This window comes from Poecilia latipinna, unplaced genomic scaffold (assembly GCF_001443285.1).
Source record: "Poecilia latipinna isolate Pla-1442-1.1 unplaced genomic scaffold, P_latipinna-1.0 Scaffold368, whole genome shotgun sequence".
NCBI lineage: Eukaryota > Metazoa > Chordata > Actinopteri > Cyprinodontiformes > Poeciliidae > Poecilia > Poecilia latipinna.
Window position 1 is genome coordinate 311,033 of NW_015112984.1, and position 25,766 is coordinate 336,798.

Sequence of the window (25,766 nt, forward strand, 5' to 3'; positions counted from 1 at the left end):
AAAAAACCATCTAACCACCAAAAAAAAAAAGAAAAAGGGGGGGGGGGGGGGGGGGGGGGGGGGCTATTATTATTTTGACAAATGTATCCATATTTAGCCATTATGTTCAAGATCTCTAGCACTAGCCATCATTTTACTATATTTCGTTTTTAAGTTGTTCCTACTTGGGTAAAAAATTTTCTAAATAAAAAAAGTATAAAACAATACAATCATTTATTTTCAAATACACATGAAAAACATACAAAGCACAAACATTCCTACTGTAGTATCCCAAAGATTAAGCAATCAAATGTATAGTTATGACATGCATTTAAATACATGTCATAATATAACAATCAACAATATAAATGTTGATCTTCACACGTTTGATTTAGAAGGAAAGGCAACCCATCAAAAGAACATCCATCCATCCATTTTCTTGTCCCTTAGTGGGGTCGGGAGGGGTGCTGGTGCCTATCTCCAGCTAACGTTCCAGGCAAGAGGCGGAGTACACCCTGGACAGGTCGCCAGTCTGTTGCAGGGCAACATAGAGACACACAGGACAAACAACCATGCACACACTAGGGGCAATTTGGAGAGGCCAATTAACCTGACAGTCATGTTTTTGGACTGTGGGAGGAAACCAGAGTACCCAGAGAAAACCCACACATGCACACGGAGAACATGCAAACTCCATGCAGAAAGACTGGGGCTGGGATTCAAACCCAGAACCTTCTTGCTGCAAGGCAACAGCTCTACAAACTGTGCCACTGCGCATATTTATAATTAAATTTGTGGATAAAATAATACAATAATAATGTCCCAGGCATTCACCATAAATGAACACCAACAGATAATCCACTAGAAATTCTGTGATTTTGGAAATGTCCACATCATAACATGTAACAAGAGAATCCACAGGCTTATTAGCATCATGTCGGGCGAATGTATTACTCATTACATGCAGAATGCTATAATATCTGCGGTTTTGAGCAGAGTTCAAATCTAATCATGCTAATAATCAGATCAGTTAGCGTGGGTGAAAACTGGATTTTAATAAGCGATAACAAAGCAGACCTTTCTGACAGAGGCTTTCCTGAAGGCTCCTCTTCTTCCTCTCTCTCTATGCCAAAAACATTAACCAAGCTGGGCAGGTTGGGTGACGTCTCAGGAAGGCCAGCACACCACCGGTGCCATGTTTGCTGTTTGGCATGCCTTTTTGGAGCCGCGTAACGAGGGCTGAATTATTCATCAAGTATTTCTGCATTCCTGCATTTACTTGCAGTTGCATTTCTACTGGGAGACGGAGAGAAAGCTAGCGTCTGCTCTCTTTCGCTGGGAGATCTTTTTTCATTTGACAATGTGGAGGACTCATTTTGTTCTGTCAGGAGAAAGTGTAATATTTTAAATCTGTGTGAATGATGCGATCAGGTAACATAATAAAGTCCTTCTGGGCTCCAAATGTGATGATGTTTTAAGATCGGAAGCTGCCGGAGCTTCTGAAGATGGCGGCATCTTCAGCTTTTTTCAGCTTTTCCGATTCAGCTGCGTTTGGAGATGGAGGAAAAAAAAAAGTCTTCCAGTGTGTGTGTTCATGTGTGTGTGGGAACACATGGATTTAACATGTGATAAATGGAAGGGCAGACGTCAGCAGCCTCAGTAGAAAGGCTGCAACCCCTCACTTCCTCCTGGTGATGGAAATGGGGAAATAATGAGGCAGAGTTCTGCTCTGTGTGTGTGTTTCTGTGTGTGTTGGGGGTGAGAAGTAATGAATCTCCTCCTCATCCTTTCCCTTAGACAGTGGCTTCTGCCTTTGCCCATCTTTTCTTTAATTCATCTCCCTAGAAAACAAGCAGACCACTGATCTAGCAGCAACGCCTAAAAACTCGCCATTAGTGTTGGGGAAAAAGCACCAGCAACACGATGGAGATCTTTTTCTGGCTTCAGCCTAATGACCTTCTTCTTTGTGTGGTCTGGAACAAGACCGCCCGAGGCCATCTCCCGTGAAGGACTATTTATTGGCATTCGATAAGTAAAAAAACAGTATAAAAAAAAATAAAAAAAAATAAATGAGCACCTCTTCCATTTCTTTTTCAGACTCGAAGGACATTTGTTTCGCTCAGAGAAAGCTGCTTATTTATACAGCATAATTGCAGATAAAAGTGTCCTGTATGTAAGAGGCTTGTTTGTTCTGTCAGGAGTACAAGACACAGTGTTATACATGAACAGACCAGCCGAAAAGATTTGAATCGTGAAAATCCATGGTCATTAAGACAACATTAAAGTTTGAAAACCGTGATTTCAGCTGAAACGCACATTGATTCAGCAATAATAATAAGTATTGACATTGGTCCAGCCCTAGTTTTCCTCAGTAAAAAAGTAGATAAAAAATGATTGCTTTTAAAGAGCAAAATGTCTTTTTAAAAACAGCATTTATCACAAGTACTGATTTAGAGCATCAGCAACAGCTCTTCCGTAGCTCCCACCTGACCTTAAGGACAGAACTGAGGCATCTTCCCTCAATCCAGGTGTGAAGTGGGAAAGGACTGATGCAGAACAAAACGTTAAAGTCAACCAGCTGCTGTTTGAGCCACCAGCCTACTACGTAGCAGTGCTGTAAGGGTCAATATTTGAAACAGAAGGGTTAGAGTTACTCCTGCTTCCTTTTGTTCTGTGACTTCATTAACAAATGCCTACATTGCAAATGGCTGACTATATTGGTTGTTTTGTAAACGACCAATGTGTGCAAATACGCCGTCAAAACTGTTTCATAAAAGAAGTTTAAGGACTTTTAAGTCGATGGCCAGAGGTGGTGGTTTTTCTTTTCAAGAACTGTGGTTATATAAAAAAAAGGCAGCAGGGTACAAAAGTTATGACTCTACAACGCAAGATTTCACTTAAAACTATTGTTTCTGGATAGTGAACATTCAGGTCACCCAGTGTTGAAAGGGAATGAGGAGTGGAGCTTGGAGAGGAAGTGATGCTGTTTCAAGGAGCAGCCATTCATGTTCCAATGATCAACAAGCCATGATGGAAACACTTGGTGACGAGAATAATGATCGTCTTTCCAACTTAATCTAGTAACAATACATTTCTACAACTTTAGGATGTTTTTCATTTGACTGACTTCCACAAAAGCTTCCCCATCTCCACCAGTAAATGGTCAACAGGCAGGGTACATCCTGAACACGTCGTCAATCCATCACAGGGCAACATAGAGACACACGGATGTTCACACACACACACACACATTTGACAATTTAGAGAGACAACTAAGCCAAAAGTCATGAATTTGAACTTTAGGAGGAAGCTGGAGTCACTTTCTAAATATCAAGTTGCTGAAAATACTCTGATATACATGCTAATGCTAATTTGACTGAACTTTAATCCTCTCATATACATATTTAACTTTCTTGAATATGTATTGATCAGTAACACATTCATATATGACATTTGATAATTGTAGAGAAGAATAAAGAAATTAGGAGAGCACCCATCTATCTTGCACAGTACCATAACATGCAGCATCTTAACCAACTAAGTAGCTATTTTTCTGCTTTACTATTAAAACAATTTGTTGGACAACACAAATTCATTCAGAATACATTTTTCTAACCCAACAATCCAAATGGAAGCAATAAATGAGGATGCTTGCTGCAGTCTTGCTCTGTAAACAAGCCAGCAGCTGACCTAAGGTCAATTATACCTGCGTGTACAGTCACAAACAATCATAAGGTTTACTATGAACTTTGACCTGTAGCTAATACCTCTGAGTGTTTGTGTGGAATTGTAGTGCGTTTTTCAGGAAAGTTGTTTTTCTGTTATTACTGCTGTAAGATTGGATTTATGCAGAACGGTGAAGTGAATTGGTCTAAAAACCCTTCAAATATGTTTTAATGAACTACAATAATCTTACACTTTTTTTTGTTCATTTTATACTTAGCTTTTGTTAAGGTAACAAGAGGTTTTGAACTTCCCTGTTCAGTAAAGTGAATGATCTGCAATGCTTTGCAAACCTTCTCGTTGGTCCACAGCTTCATGGTCTCCTCAAAATACTGGGACAATTAAATCCAAACAAAATGTCATGGACTCCACCAGCAAGCTGAAAATAGGTTATTACTTGATCTTTCAAAATGTCAATGGTCCAAAACCTATGGCTAAATAAAGATAGAAATAGTCCACCAGACAAACATTATCCATCTTTGATCGCTGTCCCCGAAGCATATCTAGGGCCAGAACTCACCGAATTAAGCCGTGTGGGAGATTAAGCAATATGCATTAAGATCTGCAATAGAAAATGGACATGTTTTAAGAACTTTTACACATCTATTTACCTTCTGACTAACACTGCATACACACTTGTATGTGTGTCTGTGTTTATATATATATATATATATATATATATATATATATATATATATATATATATATAATTTCAAATAGCTTTATTTTTCCATGTTTAGTTGAGTTTACACTGAAATGTTTGCAGCAGACTGGCCTGTATTTACCTTATCCCACTGTGGCCAAAAAATGTGTGTGTTTAACATTGATTACTACATTTTTTTTAATGTTACTAAGCAGTCATTGGGGACTATAGATATTTTTCAAATAGAGCAGAATCTAGAAACATCCTTTTTTAATGGGATTATATACTAGATTACATTTATTGTACTTAGGTTATATACATATTTTATTCATGCAGGCGGGTATTTAGTTAATTCTCTGTAAACAGAGAATTTACTAAGCACTATGTACTTAAAATTCACTATTTTAAGTACATAGTGAATTTAACTCTTTTTCAGCTTCTTTTCCTTTACTAACTACAAACAAATCATAAATCTGCAGAAATCTCATTTTGCCGTTGTTTTCCAAAAGGTTTTTGCCTTTGAACTCTTGTCCCAGCAAAATTGCCTCAGGCAACATCATGCAATTCAATAATTCACTTTTTATTTTAAACAGTAGTGGAATTTGAAGCCAAATATCACAGAGGCTTTATGCATTTTGAGCCGGCATTGAAGTTTTTAGGTCCACATCCAAACGTACAGGGGTTGACAAAGGTTGCCTTTCATGCCCTGCGAGAGGCTGTTAAAATATAAAAAGCAGATCTGAGTGAATGTCTGCAACAACTAATCACATTAGCATACAGAGCAGAAAAAGCTTACTGCATTTCCTCGGCTGCTAATGGCGAGAAAAACAAAGGCAGCGGAGGAGCTTGACTTCACAACTCTGATTAAGGGGCCACTCCCCAGAGAAAGTCCTTGCAAGAGTAATGGGCAGTCGTGAACTAGCTTTACTTCCATTAACCACACCAGCAAACATTTACATAATGTACACATAATGTGCTGATTCATTCTGTCCTCATTCAAACGAGCCTCAGATAACTGACCGTGGCTGGATCACAGCCATTCATCACGTCGGGTCATTTACATCCAAAAGCACTAAACAGGCGCCACACATGCATCTCTGCCAACATGCATTATGGGATCGTTTTTGAAAACTCCCACATCAAATCACTGGAATCGCACAACATGCTGCACAGAGATACCATCTGTAAAGCCCTTCTGCCAAATAAATCTTAAGGTGTTAAAAACGTACAAAACATTTATTTAATTTCAGGGTTTTTTGTTTGTTTGTTTGCTTTTTTTATCTCTGTCAAACAACATTCAGGTTTGGATTTTTTTATTTTATTTTCAGAAACGGCGTTTCAAACAATGGAGGTCAAGAGATTTCATTTCCCCCAAGTTTCACGAGAAGATGTTTGGCCGGAGCGCCGACGAGGACATCACTTTAAATTTGTGTCACCCTTGTTCTGAGAGACGTCTCTGAGACTTCAATGCCAAGTATAATCAGGGAAAGCTGCAAAGTGAAGATGGCTCAAAGTATCAGAACCATGAAGTTCACGCCTGTTCCGTCCTAATCAATCACTCGCCTGTCCACCAGACGTTTCTCGGCCTTTTAGTATGATCTTTATACGCTGTGACGGTGGAAGTCTTACATCCTCTAGTTTCTCTTGATGCAGTGCTTTTGTAACTGATGGAAAACACGACCAGCAGAGACTTCCTTTACCAAAACGGCTTAATTCACCGTTAGGCTTAGAAGAGATTTGCATATGTGACTACTGTGTACTCTGGGAAGCAGACTTAAACCGGACGACCCGAGTTGTCTGCAACGTTAATGCATCGACAACAGGTCTTTAATGTATTTTGGTGCTAAGCCATTCAGTGATTTATAAACTAAAATAAGTGCTTTAAAGTTTATTCTCTGAGCAGCCATCTATGTAAAATGATAAAATCCAAAAATCCATATGAATTTTTACCAAAGTAAACTAAGAAACCGAGAACTACTTCCTTCCTACTTCAAAGCAAAGTTACCTTTTTATTTTTTTTTTTTTAGATTTTAGAGATTCTTCATACCACAGTGATGGCTCCCACAAGCAGTGCTTTACAAGGTAGGACAGTTGCAACACTGCTCCTAATTTTCACCCCTAGTTCCTCAGCTAGTTGTTAGAGAAAAGCACTCTGGAACAATAACAAAAACCAGAGATGAAACAAATAAAACATTTACAAGCATCAACACTCTACGGTAGGTAGAAATGAGAATGAACAACACGAGAAATTACAACTCCGGAACAAAAATAAACACTGACAGAAGGAGAAGAAGAAGAAGAAGAAAAAAGTGTAGTAAACAAACAACTCCAACACAGACACATAGAGAGTAAAAGTGAAGAAAGAACACTTCACGGTGTAAATGAAACGGCAATTTTAGTTGCAATCAAGAATAATGGCTGAAAATCACAATTGAGAGCAGAAAAGCTTCTTCGTTTGTGTTTTTCTTCTAGTTGGCACAATATTTCTGCATACATTAGAAAAAGAAGAAGGAAAAAAACTACCTAGTTATCTCCTTCAAAGTCTTACACATATTTAATAATCTGTTTCATCTTTCTAATGACAGGCTGTAAGGAAATAAATCAAACTTTGAAATGATTGATTTTTCATAAAACTTCTGTCCTTTTAGCAAGACAGTAAGACCGTTTATTTGATGGTTCATTGAAAATTTGAGTTATTGTAAAGGTTGGTTAAAAATGTGTTCCCTTCACAGGATTATGACATAAAACTGTGACAACAATAAGGAGAACTGAAACCGTCGTAGCCTTGTCTCATATGTTGCCTTTGTATGAATAGCTGTACCATGATAATTTATCATTTTTGTGCTTATTCAAATGCAAAATCAACCGATTTCACAACATTTAGCATACCCAAACCAGTTCAAAATGTCCTTTCAATATATCAGGAAACCTTTTTGCAAAGAGGCCTATGAAATTAATAGCATGGACAGATCTGCACACGGAAGTGAAATTTAGCAGCTATGAAATGAAGACCTTGTATCCATTTGCTTGATTACACTGTGCACAATAGCTAAAGAAATAGCATAAATGTTTATGGGCATCCGAATGAAAAGCCTTCACAATAAAAAGATTATATATATATACAAACATGCATCACCCAACTTAAAAGAGCAAAGAGCAAATTAAAACTGCTTGTATGCCAGGTGAATTGTGTGTTCAGGCTACAGATCCAACAGGTGTAATTTGGTACATATGACATTCTGAATGCATTAGAGGGAGGGAGAGTGACAAAGTGGTAAAAACATCAACTATGTGAAACCAATTATTAAGTGAAAAATGTGATGCATTTGCACACAAATTTCACGACACATGACTTTTATGCCATTTCATACCAACAGTGTAGCGAGAGAGCAGTCTACCCGTTATGTTGTTGATAGTTTTGAAATTAAAATTGTCCCGAGTTTAGATAAAACCGAGTTAGAAAGGTTGTGCAAACTGATTACAATGTGCTTTAAAAGGTTCTTAGGGCTCTTAAAACATAATCCGTAACAATCTGTGACATTGCCATTTTGTAAGAGGAGCATGTTTGGCGTTGCTTCTTGGAAATCTCCTGCTTCATCACATAACCTAATATAGGTCTCGTTGCCACCATCCAGAGCAGCTTGGAGGCAGAGTTGGGGCACAGTGTCGGGGACGAAGGGAGAAAACTGCTGTGACAGTTTTATAAGCGATCTAGATGTGTGCAAGAGCTCTCTCCATGTCAAAAGAAAACAGATTGCAAAACAGTTCCAGGTTATTTTATTTATTTATTTTTTTTTTTGGTATTTCAAAGTCAGCACAAGTCGTTGTGTGAACTCAATGCGCTCAGTCTATCAGCAAAATGTGCACTTAGAAACACAGCAGGGATGATTCCCAACAGGTGCCTGTGCAACAGCAACTCTCTCCATAAGAAAGGTAGCAGAGCATTATAGAAGAGGGAGTGTGATCAGTTTGAACAGTATGTAAGCTATTGGCAGGCCACCAGAAATATATCTTTTTTTTTTCTTCATGGGCTACATACAGTTGCTGGATGTGACCCTCTGGCCTTGAGCTTGTCATGTCTGGTATACACAATGTAACAACTGTAAACTCAAGACATATCTTCAAGTTTACCTTTTTATTCTTTGAGTAAATCTGTAAAAAGGAATGAGTTGTTACATCGTATTTCCAATCTGCGGCGGTGCATTAAAAATATTTAAATTACTTATATGGTTTCATGTCCTTTTCCATATTCTTATTTGCTCTTGTTTTGTAATCCTTGTTTTAGTCTTAGTGAAATACTAGCTTCAGTAAATGCCCATGTCATTTTTGGGATGTTCTGGGTTTTTTTTTTAATGTTTCTCCAAACACACCACATTACAAAAAGCCATACGAAAATGACTTAATATATAGAAAAAGCTGTCTTTTTGGCAACAAATGGAGAAAAAAAGCTATTTTACAAAAGAGAAAAATTATACATATATTAGTTCAAGGAATACAGAAAAGAATGCTTAGAAAGCAATTATATATTTTTCTATAGGTTGAGTCACAACTCATACTGAACCTGCTTCCAGCATCAGCCATACTCAAATGAAGCCACTAATCAATAGGTTCCCCTGAGCTCACCATCCCACTCACTTCCCTACGCATACACACAAGTATATTACGTAGTCACTTTAAAAGCGTCTCCCCAGTGTACGCAAGTGTGAGCTTAGAATACAAACATCAGTAATGACGACAGATAAAGGAGTTATTAGGAACTGCACGAGCTTCAGTCAAATTTTCCGTTTCTTTCCTTTTTTTTTTAAATCGACATGTTCCATGTTTCTTTGAGTCAACTTTCTCTAATTAACCTTTCGGTGTTCTTGCTCTGCGCACACATTTACTCAGACACCTTGCAGCGGGACGGCAAGACATGGACCCCTGATGAGATCGGGAGCGCCGGTTTTACCGACCGGCGGGATAAAGCAAAGCCGGCGCGTCGGCTAAACAAACACCATCAACCGAAGCTCCTTCATGAACTCCATCAGAGGGCGGGCAAACAGAGAAGCAGACACACTTCCGCAAGTCGCCCACACATGCTGCTCAACAGTGTTGCACAGCTAAGGAAGCGTGTGCCAAGACAAGTTAAGCCTTTGACAAGTTTGTGAGAGTCAGGACCTTGCTGGTGGAGAGGGTGTTCATGCATAAGCAAGCAGCTGAACCCAATGGGCAGTCCCTACTTCTGTTGCCTCTTGCAAGAATGACCACAGGAAGAAATTGGCACGCACATCTTCAAACTTAGAATCTACACGGCCATTGACGTCAACAAAAAAAAAAAAAAAAGAAGAAAAAATAAATAAGATTTACCCTTTGAGTGACGTCCGTACGCAGAGAAACACACATAAGATCTACACACGAACACACAATATCCTCATTAAAATTCCCAGGCTTCTGCAGCAGCGGTGTGAAGTAAGAGCTGTGCAAGCCCCTCCACTGATAACAGACAGAAATCGGGCTATTGTCTTATTTTAATCCATTTGAAGGAGTGAAGCTGGAAATATCAGGGAAGAGTGAAGACGTGCGTGGAACAATCAGTGGAAAATTGTACCGCCATTCCGGTTGGTTTCCACAATAAAAAAAAAAAAAAGTGCCTATTTCGTACTGCTCCAGAGTCACTGAGAAACTATTTCCACAGCGCCAACATCAATATCACCCACCCGATATTAGCATATAGAAAAACACGACCGGATGTTTCTCTTCTGGAGGTTAATGCAAAAGTCAGATGAGGCTGTACGTCTTTGTCTTCTTTTCTGCACCGGACCCATTTGTTCTCCGTTTATTCTCAACTGCTGAGGTTGTTCAAAGCATGTTTAAAGGGAGAGCTAAAGTGGCCCTTTTGTCAAAGCCTGCATGGTAAACGCTGACCTGGTTTATGACGAGGCAATTTGTTTTCCATTTGACCACAAGCTGAAAACATTTTGTCGTTTGCTTGCGGAGGTAATTTGACAACCTTGTGTAGAAGTGGAGCAGTAGTGGCCTATTTTGTTTTTAATAATAATAATAATAATAATAATAATAAAAACTGTTTCAGTATTGATTAGCATTCACAAAGCCTATAAACTAAAGGAGAATGATTAAGGTTTCAAAAAAAAAAAAATTAAAGTCGACACTGAAGATTTGCGAAATATGACAAAGTAAATGTTTTGACACTTTTGATTTTATGTCTTTCCACAAAAATAACAATAAAAAACACTGCGTTTGGTGCCGTTTGTGAGCTGTTATTATTAATAATACAATTATTATTATTATTACACCGTATTGTGACACTTCTAATCAGTCAGTCTACAATGAACCAGAATTACTTTAGTTCCCCAACATCAATTTGTTATTCACTCGGTCACTTCTCTTTCCTCCTTTGGCCAAATGTCTCTTAGATGTATTGTGCTCCGTGTCGGTCAATGAACTCTCTGAGCCTGCAATAAGCAGCCCCGGCAGAACTCTTAAGCCCTCCTCGATCGCTCACTCAATGAAACATTAGACGCTGCAGCAAAATTAATGCGGCTGAAATTAAATGAGAACACTGAAAAGGCTTCCCTATAGGAGAAAAAGAGGAGAGTTTCTTAAGCCGAACATCGATCTGTGCAGGAGCTGGGCAGGGTGCTGTATTAACTTTGCAGAGGACCTTCCCCGAAGACCAAACTGTGGCCAACACAACTGAGGTGTCAGCAGGTATAAAATGTGCTTAGATGAACTTTTGAGCTTTGTTAATATGTCACCTTTGAAAGTAAATAGCTAAAATCCCCTCCTCCAGGCTGACAGGATAACTTTAATTATGCTGTATGGAGAATGGTTTACAAAACACTCAAAAGTAAACTTTAGGGTTTTTTTTTTTTTGTTTGTTTTTTATCAATACAATAAATAGCGAGAGTCTCACATATTTTCTTTTTTTTGTGCAAATAAACATCTCAAAAAGTGGTGTGCATTTGTTTTTCGCATAACTCTAAACACAAAATCCCCGCTATAAGGCCTGAAAGTTGCAGCATCGATGTATGTGAATGTTTTTCCTTCAGCTGGCGAGAGTTAATGGCGGCTGGATGGAACAAAACACAGAGTAAAACTAGAAGAATATCTGTTGGACGTTCCAAAGGACTTGAAGCTAAAGAAAAAGGTTCAACTTTCATTAGGACAATGGCGCCACAAGCAGAACCAGAGCTACAATAGAATAGCTTACATCAAAGTACAATGGCAAGTTTGAAAAGCCCAGTCAAAGCCAAGACGGCAATCAGATTGAAAATATGTCACATGGCTTAAACGTTAATGGTTACCATGAATATACATTCAATCTTGAAAAGAGAAATGAGTCCATTCTCCTGTATGAATGTGCAAAGCTGGTAGAGAAAAACCCCAGGAGACATAGAGGGGTAATTTCAGCAGAAGGTGGGTCTACAAATAATTGACTTAAGGAGGCTGATTATACTATGACTTTAGAGCTATGCCCTATTTTATGTTGGCCTTTCATATAAAAACCCCATACATTTTGGAGTTTGTGATTGCAATGTGACAAAATGCAAACAATAGTTCAAAGGATATGAATACTTTTACAAGGCAAGGAATATTTAACATAAAACCACTATATGTGCAATGGCTGGTTTTATGAAACAGGAAAGAGGTTGAAAACGTGTATTTAATCTTATAAAAGCTAAAAGAAAGAAGAAAAAAAATGATAATTTCAATTCCAGAAAAGAAGAGCAAACAATTCTCTGGAAACAGTAAAATGAAACTAAGAGCAGAATCCTCTCAGTTTTAAGCTACTTAAAGTAAAATACAGTGGCGCTTGCATATGCAAAGGATCCCTCCTCTACAGAGAAAAGTGAACAGTCTGTCCTGCCACTTGGTATTATTTTGAAAAATAAACAAAAGTGCACAAACGGCACAGCTGAAGAAAAAAAAAGCAGAAAACATAATGACAGGTATTGTTGATAAGAGATGCAGCACCAGAATGCCAGTTTTTGAGCTAATTAAAATTTGGAGTTGCAACCCACTAAAAATAGCATGTGCTGCAGAGGTCCATCAATTTAATCCCCCCCTCAGGGGACAGCTGGAATGCCGAATAATGTTCTTCTGCTGGATGGGCAACATAACACAATTCAAGTGGAGCACACGTGCAAGTGCAAGGATTTTATATGAAAAGAAAAAAAAGTTGGCAAAAGAAGCAATATTCTTCTTTTTCAGACACAAACAGAAAACAGAACAAGTGTCATTGATCTTTCTACATAAGAATGCAATAATGTATCTGCTTATAGAGACAAACTCCACTAGTACTGTTCAATATATACTTATAATTCTCTTTCATTCCTCCAATGTTTATGTACATGTTAAATATGCAAAACATTACAGAAAACAAATATATAGAGACAATAGAGACCTATAACACAATGGAGCTTTGGCATCCAGCTAACAAACATAATGAGTTTGTCAATTACAGCACAAAAACTACAAATGTGGGATGATGAGGCTCCCTCAGAAACCATTGTTTCTGTCCCACAGATGGTCTATTATGAGGGATGGCTTCATTTCCCCATTTGTTCTTCGTGTGGGCTCCTTAGTACGACCAAGGTGAAACGGTGCAGAGAAAAGACGGGGCACCGACTGTCAGCTGCTGAGATGCATTTAGCCCCAATCTCGTAGACCACCAGGGCCATCCACAAGCTTTTCTAAACAAGGTTCAATTCCACAACCTCTGTCCAGGTGTCAGTCCAAATAAACAGGTGCAGAAAAGTGACTTGTACAGAGGAGTGGGGGTGGGGGCATACAGCAGGGGACACGGATAAGAAGAGCCAGGAGAGTGGGGGACAAGACCGGTGAAAACAGTATAGTGTTTTCATAAAGAAGAAAATTCAGGAAAAGTGAGCCTGAGGGCAAAATGATGGTGCTGCATCATTTACCAAACAGAATTCGATTTTGCCTCATTTCCATTGAACTGTACAACTTGAGTCAGAGCGGTTCGGCAAACTGTTTTGTCTGTTTTCATTGTATAAGAGGTTCACTCAATCAGCCTGTACCACACGGTACGGTTAGGGCGGAGCTACTGGCATGCGTTACGTTTCTGGTCACACCGTTGTGGGCTCTTAACAGCAGGAGCAGGGATTGTTTCTTGTGGACAAAACTGCAGCGACAGAGGTTAGAAAATTCCCAAGACCTACAAAAACAAATACAAGCAGGAACCGACAAAGATATGCCGAGGTGTAATAAGTTACACTATACATTAAAAGTCCTTTTAAGGAGTGAGAAGTGCTGACCTGGAGTTTCCTCCAGCTTTACAAAACACAGACTAACACAGTGCTCTGCCTTCCCTACCTGTTGCTGCACATTGCTGTATGGATGGTGCAAAAAAGGCTATTCTCTTACAAGAAAGAAATATTGGAATGTTTTTAAATATTTCTGGTTGTAAGGAAACTCACAAAGGCTTATCGGTTAACCAGGTTCTACTCAAACACAAAGCCTGACTAATTAACCTGGTAATAACAGCGTTTTATCCTGGAGTTACTATAATGAGAACACATCCTGCTTGTAGATTTGTGACATAAGGTCACAGCAAAACAATCAACTGCCAAAAAAAAGCAATGAGGTTAAAATACGTTTCATCGTCATTTATCCTTATTTTAACAAATTTTACACAATGTTATGATAAAACATCAAGTTCAGATTGCTCACCCCTATATTGCGCAGTAAGCAACAGCTACCAATACGTTAGTTTGTTATTTTAGTGTTGTTGATTCAATATTGTGACTGTAATATATGAACAGAATTATTGCTTCTCCGTCTCAAATAAAAGCAGCTTGATACTTTTTCTTCTACATTTTACGTAGATGAAAGGTCTGTTTACTCAAGGTTATCATACTGTTAGAATCTCAGAGAGGCAAAAATCCTGTTTGAACTAAAATGTTACTTTTTAAGCTAAACCGTAGCATCATATGTTTGCAAGCACTTGCACATTACACTTTACCACTTTACCGGTGTTGGACCACGCAGACTTTCAAATGAATACAAGTTTAAATGGAAACAACATTATAAGTGAAAAACCTTAGCTCCACTGCCTCTTCCTCTCCTCGATCGCTAGCATATTTGGCAACAAATGAAGCACTGAGAGTGCATCAAAGATGTATGATTATTTTCCAAGTCGTTTGGTATGAAAAAGAAAACAAGAACCTCTGCAGAGGAAGAGAAGCAGCAACGAAAGATTAAGGAGGAAGCGCCGAGATGTTTCGAAAGCGAAGCATGCGATTTTAAAAGGATCTCAGCAAAATTTCTTGAAGCGGAGATGGTTAAGACCCAGGGTCTTCCTTTTTATTGCAGATAATTATAGTTCACCTACATATTTCTTGTCGTGTATAAACTCCCGGCTTTGTCTTTGTCTTATCTTTATAAGCCAAAGCCAAAACCAAAGTAAAACCTATATTTTACGGCTGCACTAACAGCCGTAAAATATAGGTTAGTGCGAGACGAGGCAACCATTCTCGTGTCTCTGCTGTTGCGGTGAACGGATGCCAGATCAATAAAGCAATATGTATAAATCACTGTTTTGTTTGTCAAATGCTGATGGGTTCTGGCTTTCCATACAGATGTAAACTAGAGAGGTCGAATTTACTGTCTGTGTTTTAATCAACAATCTACTTTTCACTGAACCACACCACCAAGCAGCCACAATATAAAAGTCTTAATGGGCAAATATGTTGTCAATTTGTATGTGTATGTACTGCTAAAAGGCTCAGTTTGTTGTGTGTAACATTCTTTAAGAAACATGGATTTAGGCAAGAGGCAAATGTCTCAGTAACTTGATGTGAATACTAGTTAATCCGTCTCATCTCAGCATCTTTGTAATCCTCGACAAATAGCAATAAATAAATAAATAAATAAATAAATAAATAAATAAATAAATAAGACAATAATAACCCACAAGAAACAAGCAGATATGATAAAATAATCTTGCAAATGCCTGTTCATATTTTTGAAGTAATATGATGACAATGCAATTTAAGACATTAAATAAAAACAAAAATATACAAGTGGCCATGGAAAATGTCAGAACTTACAATAGACGTCCACTCGGATGGATTTAATAGCTGGGGAACCGAGGCCGTTCTCAGCCTTGCAGTAGTAGCGACCCCCCTGTGTCCTCTGGATCTTCGCAATGTGCAAAGTGTCATTGAACACACTGGAGTCCTGGAAGCGATCTGACACGCTGCCAGCTGTCTTTGTCCATCGGATCTGAGACGGAAAAGAAGCAAACACCAATCATTTCCAGAACCCATTTCAAGAGCTAATCCTCTGTTAAAGAGGGTAAGTAGTGCACCAAGTACACAAACACTGTTTAATGTCTAGCAAAAGACTTTCTGGAGGTGTGTTGTGATGCACTTTGCCAACAATGTGCATTTCACCACAACAAGACATCTGAATAGTGTGGGAGCACTTATAAAGATGTCAGATTTTTGTGAGGTGAAAAAATTAAACCTTGAAAAACAATGAAAAACATTCCCCAGTTTTGGTTGTAATGTGTTGTATGTATTATTTTCAATCGTTACTTACTAAAGATGCAACTCAGCACAAAAACACGAAGGAGGAATTTCATGAAGCGTGACAAACTGATTGCTAGTGAAAATCATAGATGTAAATGAATAACGTGCAGAGCCCGGTCAGAGAGTTGGGGGTATTGTTGCCTGACAGCAAAAAGCTCTTGGATCTTTCTGCATGTTCTCTCGGTACATGCACCTGTTCTCCCTGGGTACTCTGGCTTCCTCCCACAATCCAGAAACATAACAGTTACGGTAATTGGTCTCTCTAAAATTGCCCACAGGTATGCATGCATGTGTGTGTTTATGTTTCCCTGTGAAAGGCTGGCAACCTGTCCAGATTGTACCCAGACTTTTGCTCAATTAACACTGCAGACAGGCGCCCTTCCCCGCAGCATGGACGTTGATTCGATGAAAGTGCATCGAATAAATAAAAAATAATGTTTTAAGTCATGCAGATGAAAACAACTGAGTAAATTGTAAAAACTGGCCATGCAAAGGCAGGGTTGCTAAGACTATGCTGTCCAACACTGGCTCATAATAGGCATACGCAAACAATGCCTTGATCTGGGGTTCTTTTCGGTGTTTATAAGCTATTTTGCTCTGAATGAATAAACTGAATCCACCCAGCTCTGTTACAACTAATGAACTGCTGTCTAGAGGTATTCAAGCTTCTTTTCTGTCATTCAACATGACAGAAAAAGTTCTCCATTCTATCAAAGATAGAAAGTGGTTTTCTTAAACTGTTTCAACACAAAACTGTCTGATATGGATCCTCTTCTAATATTTCTCCGCCGTCTTTTGCTTCACACCAGATCTACATCGCCATGGTCTTCTCAACATGAGTACCTTTCACTAACTGATGGGACCCAGTTAGCCCATGGCATTGAGGTGTAATGAAAGGTGAAATAGTGTTACTCTCCAACATGAGGTTGTAATTGACTCTCAATCATCTCCTTCTCCTGTCCTCATTAAAGCTTACAGCATGAGCAGGTACTGTGACAACTCTGGCCTGGGGGCCAACACAGCGAGAACCACCGAGCACAGAGCTCTGCTTGATCCCTCGCTCTAAGTAAGGCACAGATGGACTGGCTTTGCCTGCAGAGCCTCACATTTCTCTGTCTAGGCAGGCGAAGCTCTGAATTAGAATCCAATGTCTCCACACTGTATGGTGATAGCATCATCTTGGATGCTGATAACATCCAGAGACAGCATCAGATGGAACAGGAGTATCATGGCATGCAGGGACAGGGATTGGGTCCTATCAGAGAGAATGCTGGTGGGTTGTACTGACTGGGGGTTGGAGGGTGACGGGGTGGAGGTAACCATGGCAGCTCCGTTGTCAGGTTATGACGGTTTTAGCTTTGCTTATTTTCCCATCAGATAGGAGAGAAAGATGAAAGGGTGAGTGGCCAAAAATCCTGATGGAGGATGATGAGCAGAAGAAGGCACTCGCATTTGTTTCATCACAGAAGTTTCAGATTCTCTGACTTGCCTAAAGTGTCTTTGCTTGGAGCAGCTGAAATAAATTGTGTGTATTCGACGGCTGGTTTTGTCTTAGTGTTTCTTTTCATGAAACTCTCTCACTGAAAGAAATGATTAAGCTGTTCTGTCTGGACATTTTATGAAGTGTCCCCATGGACTTAAAAAAATCAATCAGGCATAACATTATGACCACTGACAGGCGAAGTGAGTCACACTGACCATCTCCAAAATAGTGGTATTGGTTAACATGAGGTCAAAGAAAGAAACAGTGATGAACATACAACAGGGTCATAGGTCACTGATCAGATGATGAGCAAAATCTGTCCCACACACAAAAAAAAATTTACCTACATTATTTATGCTGATTTAGGGATTTAAGAAGAGATGTTGCACTACAGTTTGTTGCTTATGGAGCTGCATTGCCTTCGACCAATGAGGTTGCCAGTACCAGTCATAATGTTATGCCTGATCTGTATACCGTACACACACACTGCCAAATGAGACACTAATAGACAGTGCTTCTTGGAAAAGCCCAAACTCAGCACCTGATCAAAGCTGAAACACCACTGATGGAGAATTTGCGGCCTTATTAAAGCAGCTAGGGACATCATGAGTTCAACAGAACAAGCACTAAACCTAAATAAGTTACAAGCATAAATTAGGTGCGGGGTGGAAGGGGGGGGGAGGTTTGAAATTATGTGTCACTCTTCCAGAGTGCGCCGGATTCCCTCGCGCAAACACAAAGCTTTCTTTTTTTGTGTCGATCTCAGCAAAATTCAGTATTCTCTAAGCTTATAGCCTCAGCCTTTTCTTTGCCTTTTGTGCAAAGAGCTTTGAGTTTTAGGAAAACGCTGTATCAATAAGTGCATTGTTAGAGTGACGTTAAGAAGCGCGTATTCAAACGAGGCTTTATATTCTCAGAAAAGAGGGCGCGTCGCCGTTTGTTTGTTCACGGGGACAGTAGACCACATTATCGGAAGAGCTCTCAGCTCTTCCTCCACCCCGAGGCTATTTTCATGCCTTCGCTCCTCTGACGTTTTACATCTAAGCACCTCAGCCCACAGGGGGAGTCTTGAAGTGTGCCTGGTGAGAACAGTTTGACCCTCTCCAGTCTCCTTAGTGCAATGCAAATACTCTTGATCGGGGAAGTGCTAGCAGATTTGAGCATTATGATAATTGCTGCTCCTGACACTAAAAGCCTCGCTACATTTATTTTTCTTTTTGGCTTTTTCTGCTGCTCAGCTCATATTATGTGCCTGCAATTACATTCTTATGAATAAGTGAAACTGCCAATGGTGCGCCACCCTGAAACTGCTCTCTTTTAGAAAAGTGGAGACTCCTCCTGCATATTACAACTTGAAAATTCAAAAAAATGAAATAAAATAGTGTGGCTTATTATTTGTGATGGGGAAAAAATATATATATTTGGATGGCATATTTTTTAAAAAAAAAACACAAAAACATGACACATATTAAGGCACAAAACCAAAAGTGCAAATCCCTATTAAACGAGACACCCAAACTGATGGATCAACATTTGCTCACATGGAAGGAAGAGACTTGCCTAACTCTGTACCCAACTGAAAATCCCAGCAGTGTTTGAGACCACACATGCTGGGATGCCGCGGCAAGCGCTAATTAAAATGCGCCCAGTATCTGTTGTTATGCGGGGATCATATGCTGGAGCACGCGTTCTCGGTGAAGCTCCCGTAACGCCTGCTGTGACGTTTCCCTCTCTCCAACTACGGACCGACTTCTAATTGCTTGCCATCTTTTTTTTTCTTTTATGCGCCATTGGTGGTCTGTGCCTTCTCGGTGGTGCAGACAAGTGTGGCTGAGCATGACAATCAAGTGATCAAAAGAACCAACAAGAGGTTCAGATTCTGAACTGCGAGCACATTTTCTCTCCAGGTCTATTTCAGGAAAGCTGTCCCCTCCCTCACACTCACAACAATGGGATAATCAAATCAAACAAGGTAAATGGTCGACACTTTGACGGCAAACCGAGAACCAAAAAGGAAACTGGATATTGAAATAAAAGCCATAACACTTTCTTTAAGTTACTACAGTGTCTATAGTAATCAAGGAGAAAGCACAATCTGCTGGACGCACCAGCACTGTGGGTAAATGTTATGTGGAGCTCCAAAATAAAGCACATACCCCAATTGGTGGGTATTAGGCCAAATGTCACGGGGCCTGAGGTCAGCTTATTTGTACTTGCTGACCCGTGGAGGTTTGAGTTGAATCTGGTGGGCGAATAATTGAAACAAAGAAATAAAAAAATAAAAAAGGGAGAGTGTTTGCAATGTGGTGTTGGAGCCTGGTACTCAAACAAAGTAGTGTGGACATAATGGACGCTGGCCAAGGCAGAGGAGACAGGGGCAGATGGCTTTATCATCAGGGACTCTTTGATGTCTGTTCATAGCATCAAAGACAATGAATAAATCTGGAGAAGAATGACCATGAAAGCATGAAACGATAAAGCTGTCCACATTTGGTTTTCTAATGCGGAGTCACAGAAGGTGAAATAGTAATGCAGAAAATGTCTCGGTCAGTGGATTAGTCTTGTTCTTCTTATTATTATTTCATTTTGCATCTGCCAGTAGGAGGTTTGTATTTTAGCTTTGGTTACATCTGTCTTCTGGGCCTTGAGGCTTTTCATATCGTAAACTTACATTTTTCACAACATCATCTTCCTCTGGATTCTTTCAAAAATCTTGGTTTCTCAACTGACACTCAATTTTTTGTTTACCCCATAAGTTTAGTTAGTTATTGCTTTTGACTGTGTTTCTGCTGAACTCATCCATTCACCCACCAACCCCTCACGTGTCGCCCCATTGCGTTTCAACCTGTCATTTCAAAGGCAAGGCGGAAGTGATGCCATGCGGAAACAAAACTTCCTAACTATTAAACATGTTAGCATATGCAACTTCATTACCAGATAAACCAGCTAGCCACACTTTATTCAAACGAGGGAACATTGTACGGCAAAAGAAAATGGCTAACTTAAGCTAGCACCTAGTCTAGGCTTAATTTAGCTAATAATTAAATACCCACATGGAGGCACTTATTGAGCATTAAAATTTTATTCCCAGAAACTCAGTTGATCCTTATGACAAAACATATAAGTAACATAAGATTGTGACATCAGATAAAAGTGATTTAACCATTAATGACGCAACAACCAACTGTTTTTTATACGCTATTCTTTTCCAGAACACTTTGACTTTGCACAAGACTTCATTAGAAGCTTAACATGTTATTCAGAGATATAATGGAATTTGAAATAGCACAAAATATCATTAATTTACTCATGTTAAGACTCTCAGCAGACGAGGAACAGTGAGCATGCAGGTCTAATCTGTCCTGTTTTTACAGATGCCATGTTAACAATTTTGTACTCATGTGAGTCTGGAAGGTTTTATCGACTTTGTTGCTAAGATTTGCTAAAAATTTTTCTTTGAAATTCTTGGCAATTTGCCTATTCACTTTGAAAATGCTGTCAGGCAATTTTCATTGCATAACTTTAGGTTTTATGATTTGTGAAAGGCAGATTCAGTCTATAACTCATTTTTATTTTACTTTCCTGTAAATTGGTTACATTTTTAAGCCGTTGCTAAGACAAAAAATAAAAAAATAAAAAAATGAAACGAAACAGAAAAGATAAAAAGCAGACATTTTCAAATCACTGTAAAGAAGTCAGGCACTACATTTTGACTGGTTTAGATTTAAATCAACATTCAGACCAGGGATGTAAGTTCATATGATTTGCAAGGAGCTGACATATCTGGAACACACCCAGTGAGAGGTTTTATTGTCATTTTGTGTGACTAACATTACACAACCCCGTGGCGTCTGAGCTGACCTCTGCGTCTCGGTTTATTGCATCACCGGTACTACGGCTATCAAGGCTAAATGACTAATTCGACCAATTTTATGGAGAGACGCACCGTCTTCAATGCAAGCCTGTGAGAGCACAGAGACGTTACATACGACTTCAGGTCTCCTCCGGTGGGGATTCTGGGCATCCTGAATCTACAACCATCATCTCAAGGTTTGCTCCTTCGATGAAAACAGCACACAGGTGCCTTCCCACATTGCTCATCCAAGAACTCACTAAATGTATCATGTTGAGATCCTAACACGGCCTCCCATTTTCCCTAATCTTAATCTAGTTTAATGTGCCAGATGCGACTGAATCCTCACTGACTGTCAGTATTGTTCCCTTACAGGGAGTCAGTGAGGAAATATACAAAACAAGAAACTGAAATGGGCATGGCTGCATGGAGAAATGCCACTGTCTGGGTTTTTTTTTTGTTTTTTTAAGCAGACAATTTGCCCAATGCCACTTGCAGTGCACATCTTTAAGAATTTAAAATAATTGGCTGGTGTTTTCGCCACACGTCAACAGATCCCCGTGTTTCTGGCAGCGCCTGTTCTCACACCTTGAAATGCCATGCCAACAAGGAAGCACCAAAAAGCACATTATTCAGTTTTCAGATAATTAAATGAGAAGACAGACAGGTGTTGTTACCGTTTTTGTGTGTGCCTGCGTGTGTGCGTGTGTGTGTGAGTGTGAGTGGAGGAGGGAATGTATGAATGCCAGGCTTTATTATTAGAAAGCCTGTGTTTTTTTTCTCCAAGTTGGGTGGTGGGCGGATGGGCTCAGGGCTGACATCAAGGCCTCTTGTAAAGAGGCTGCTGCCTGACTGGACAAAATCCAAAACACACACAACAGAGGGAAATCCTGCAGTGGTTTCTGTGCAATTTAGGAAAACTTAGCACATTTCACTCTGCTGGTTTTTAGATTTAGAAATGTGTATGTGTCCTGTTAATTCCCAAGAATGTAAAACACAGATTATGTGTCTATGTGTGCTTTAATTGTTGCAACCTGCATTTTAAACTTTATGTGCAGGCACACTGTAGATTCTGTACTCTAATGCTGTGGCTCATATCGGAGTTAAAAAAATCAAACGGGAAAACAAATACTAGTTCCTCATGACTGCTTGGAAGTTAAATATTTAGGCAGGCGTGTTAAATTATAATTTTTTTCAGTAGCATAAACTTTTCCCCCCTATAAAGTGGCCCTGCATCTCTAATGATTTGTATTTTTACTTTCAAATATAAGATTCAGACCCAGCTACTCAAGCTGAATATCACAATTAATTATATATTATATATAACACAATTATAAAACCAGCTAACGTTCACCAAAATATTTAATCAAAGGAAGCACGGATTTCCACTTTCAACAGCTCTACTTGGATTACTACAAACTTCTGTGTTAAACCTGGTTTTAATACACATTTCATATGTTAACCGCTAAACAAATTGTACAAGATGTCCTTAGATAAGTGTTAGTACTGCTATTCTGCTTATTTTCTTTCTTTCCAGCAGTCCAGGAATATTGCAGGTCATTTAAAATTCATCCTATCAACACATTTCCACACAATTTAGAGAGGTAGTACATGGATTTTTAACCATAACTGCTCTGAAATAATCTCACATTATTGCTGTTTTTGTCTGGTTTCACAGTTTTTAATCACCTCTGGGATTCTGTTGTTGCAGTGGGCAAAGATTTGTTTTCCATAATAGCAGCAGTTCTTCTGAAGGTGGATAACCTGCTCAGCATTGCAATGCATAGTCTATCTAAATAACCTAGTTAAGGCTAGTTAACTTCAAGAAAAAGTGGAAATGCTACTTTGAAACTCTTTCCCGTTGGTTTTAATACTGGGAAAGACAAGAAAACATAACATTTTTAAGGCAATTATATGTTAATATTGCTTAAACTTGCCTAATCAGAGCAATAATTACAAATTTTGTATTTTTTGAGGGTGATATTACACCAGAACAGTACAATATGACTTCATTATTAGGTGTTTTTTTTCATACATCTTTAATAAGCGTGCAAGTTAATGAGGAGATTGCTGCAAGTAGAGTAGAAATCTGTCTCTGTATAATGAACGAATGAATAATTCTAAACTCATGTAATCTAGTTCCAGTGATAAAAAACGGGAACCTGTTAAACACAGGAGATGCGAGAAGTGATGAAACACAAACTGAGTCCAATCACAGCTGCTCTACAGCATTTGACAGAACTGATTACATTCCCCCCCATAAATGCCATGAAAGATAAGACACTTATGTTAATTAAAAAAGTTTAGGAGTAAAGAAAGATCTCAATTACAGATTACTGATTAACTTTATTTGCTTTAAAAAAAAACAAAAAACGTACGCATGTAGCCAACAAGTTCTTTAGCAAAAGTAACCTCCTTTCCGTCGCTTCCTAAGGTAACCTCTCAAACTTCCTCAGAGACTCGGGTTGGTTGTGTGCAGACACAGGTCCCCTGCCACTGCCAGAGGGGAGAAATATCAGACATGTCCCATAGTCTGCAGAGACTCTCTGTGCCAGGGGATCTGCGTGAGTATCATAAAGCCTCCGTTTCAAAGGAGATGCTACCTCCCCAATCAGAGCCCTGCAAGGTGTTTGATCTCCCGCTCTGCTCTCTTCCCACCCTGCCCTGCTTTTTGCTCTTTTCGGTTTTTCAAAAAAAAAAAAAAAATCCTAATTAAGTGAAAAGATACAATGAGAGCAGAGTTGTGTCAGAAACAAGGATAGCACTACACGTCTGAAAAGCCTTCAGCTTAACAATTGGAAAATAACGATCGATATTTTGTTTTGCTATGACGTCCAAAGGGCCCCTGTCCATCAAACAAACAGTTCAGTCGTATTGATTTAATGCACAAGCTTGATCTGGTCTGAGTATGAGGGATAACTTCATATAATTGGAAAAAAAAAAAAAAAAAAAAAAAATGACCTAATTGTTTGAAGGATTAGCAGAAGATTAGTACAAGAAAAAAAAACGGATGGTTGGGTAACTTCGGGCAAATCAGTACCTGCAGGAATCAAACAAGACTATTTTCCCCTTCTTGCCTGATGCGATGTTGATGAAAGCAAGAAGTGGAAAACAAGAACAAATACAAAGTTTTTTTTGTTTTTTTTTTTTAATTAGTTCACATCACATCTGTAAATACGAATGTGAGAAAAGCTTTTATCTGACGCTGAGCACCCATGTGGATTTACATGACCCAGAGTCTTTTTACCGCGGCCCGTTTCTCACTCATTATGCTTTGTTTTGGCAGATGTTTCTGCTGTTTTGCTTCCTGCGTTCTCATTAGGCTTTTATTATCAACATCCAGGTGCGCAGTACAAGCTAAACCATCAATAATTAAAGGATTAAACTTTTTAAGCCGGTTTTAGTGTGCCACCATTATGCCTGCGTGTGAAGACAGATGGAGGCCCAATTACCATCTCGTCCCATGATATCCTGATGGAGCTATTTTCGTCGGTGGCTTTAAATGGTTTATGAAATCGCTCCCTTTACCTGTGGCCGAGGATGGCCTGTCACTAGGCAGGTGAGCTCCAGGGTCTCTCCTTCTCTGATGGTGTACACCCTCTCTGTGTGCCTCTCCTCTTCAACGTTGCAGGCGTGCCCGGAGTGAATGATGCGGACAGTTGGAGGTGCTGTGGAGAGAAATGCCACAAACCAAGTTAGCGCCACTAAATTCAGAGGGAATGTGTAGATTAGGGGCATTGAATAAAGGTTTATAAGTTTACCTCAAGGCTATTGTTCCAAATGAGATACTCCCAATCTCTGAGGAACATAAATTTGTAAAAAAAAATAAAATAAACTGGTTAACTAATATTTTAGGGAAGTTTGTTAATTAAATCGATTAAACTGAGAAAAATTATTGTAACTTGTCTTTACTTTTTTTTTGTGAACTAAAGTGGAATATCTATATTGCAGACACTACTTCCAACAACAGAAAAAAGTTGAACGGGATAGAAAATAAAGTGAACAACCACGTAATTATGCAATAATTACAAGAGAAAAAAAACAAAAATTACAATATTCAAAATGAATGCAAAGGCAGAATATGCAAATTAGGGTTAATATATTAGTATTTCACATTACATTGCAAATGTTTCATCACCTTAGAATCAATGTAAGCAATACTAGCGTAGCAGAGACTTCATATTTCACATGCTAATCTAAAATTCAGAGTGTTGGATGGAGCCTCACCACAGCAGAGGCTCACACCTGACAGATAGCAGCGCTTGAGGCACTGATGGTCACACAGTGTTGGAGTCACACAAGAAGTAAGTAAGCGTCAGGAATTCACACTGTGCGAATCGATAATTTACAAAGCCAGCTGGATAGACTCTAACTGCCCGTAATGCCCACACCTGACGTATATGTTTAGTGACTGAGAAGCGAACCTCAATGAACACAATCGGGATATTGTTTAATAATAAAGAAAGGTGTTATGAATATCAAGCCAGGTGTTAAATCTGGTAGAAAACCTGTAGTGAACCATAATGCTCA

The 25,766-nt window shown here is 39.1% G+C and overlaps 1 protein-coding gene across 1 annotated transcript in view; it reads right to left on the bottom strand.

The window, feature by feature from the left end:
* Positions 1-25,766, bottom strand: part of mdga2a (MAM domain containing glycosylphosphatidylinositol anchor 2a) — a 151,752-nt gene that overhangs the window by 124,466 nt on the left and 1,520 nt on the right. The window contains exons 2-4 of the mRNA XM_015036406.1: positions 25,482-25,506; positions 24,765-24,904; positions 15,418-15,592 (exon numbers count right to left, since the gene is read on the bottom strand). Of these exons, the coding sequence (XP_014891892.1) occupies positions 15,418-15,592; positions 24,765-24,904; positions 25,482-25,506 (340 nt within the window). The remainder of the gene's footprint in view (positions 1-15,417; positions 15,593-24,764; positions 24,905-25,481; positions 25,507-25,766) is intronic.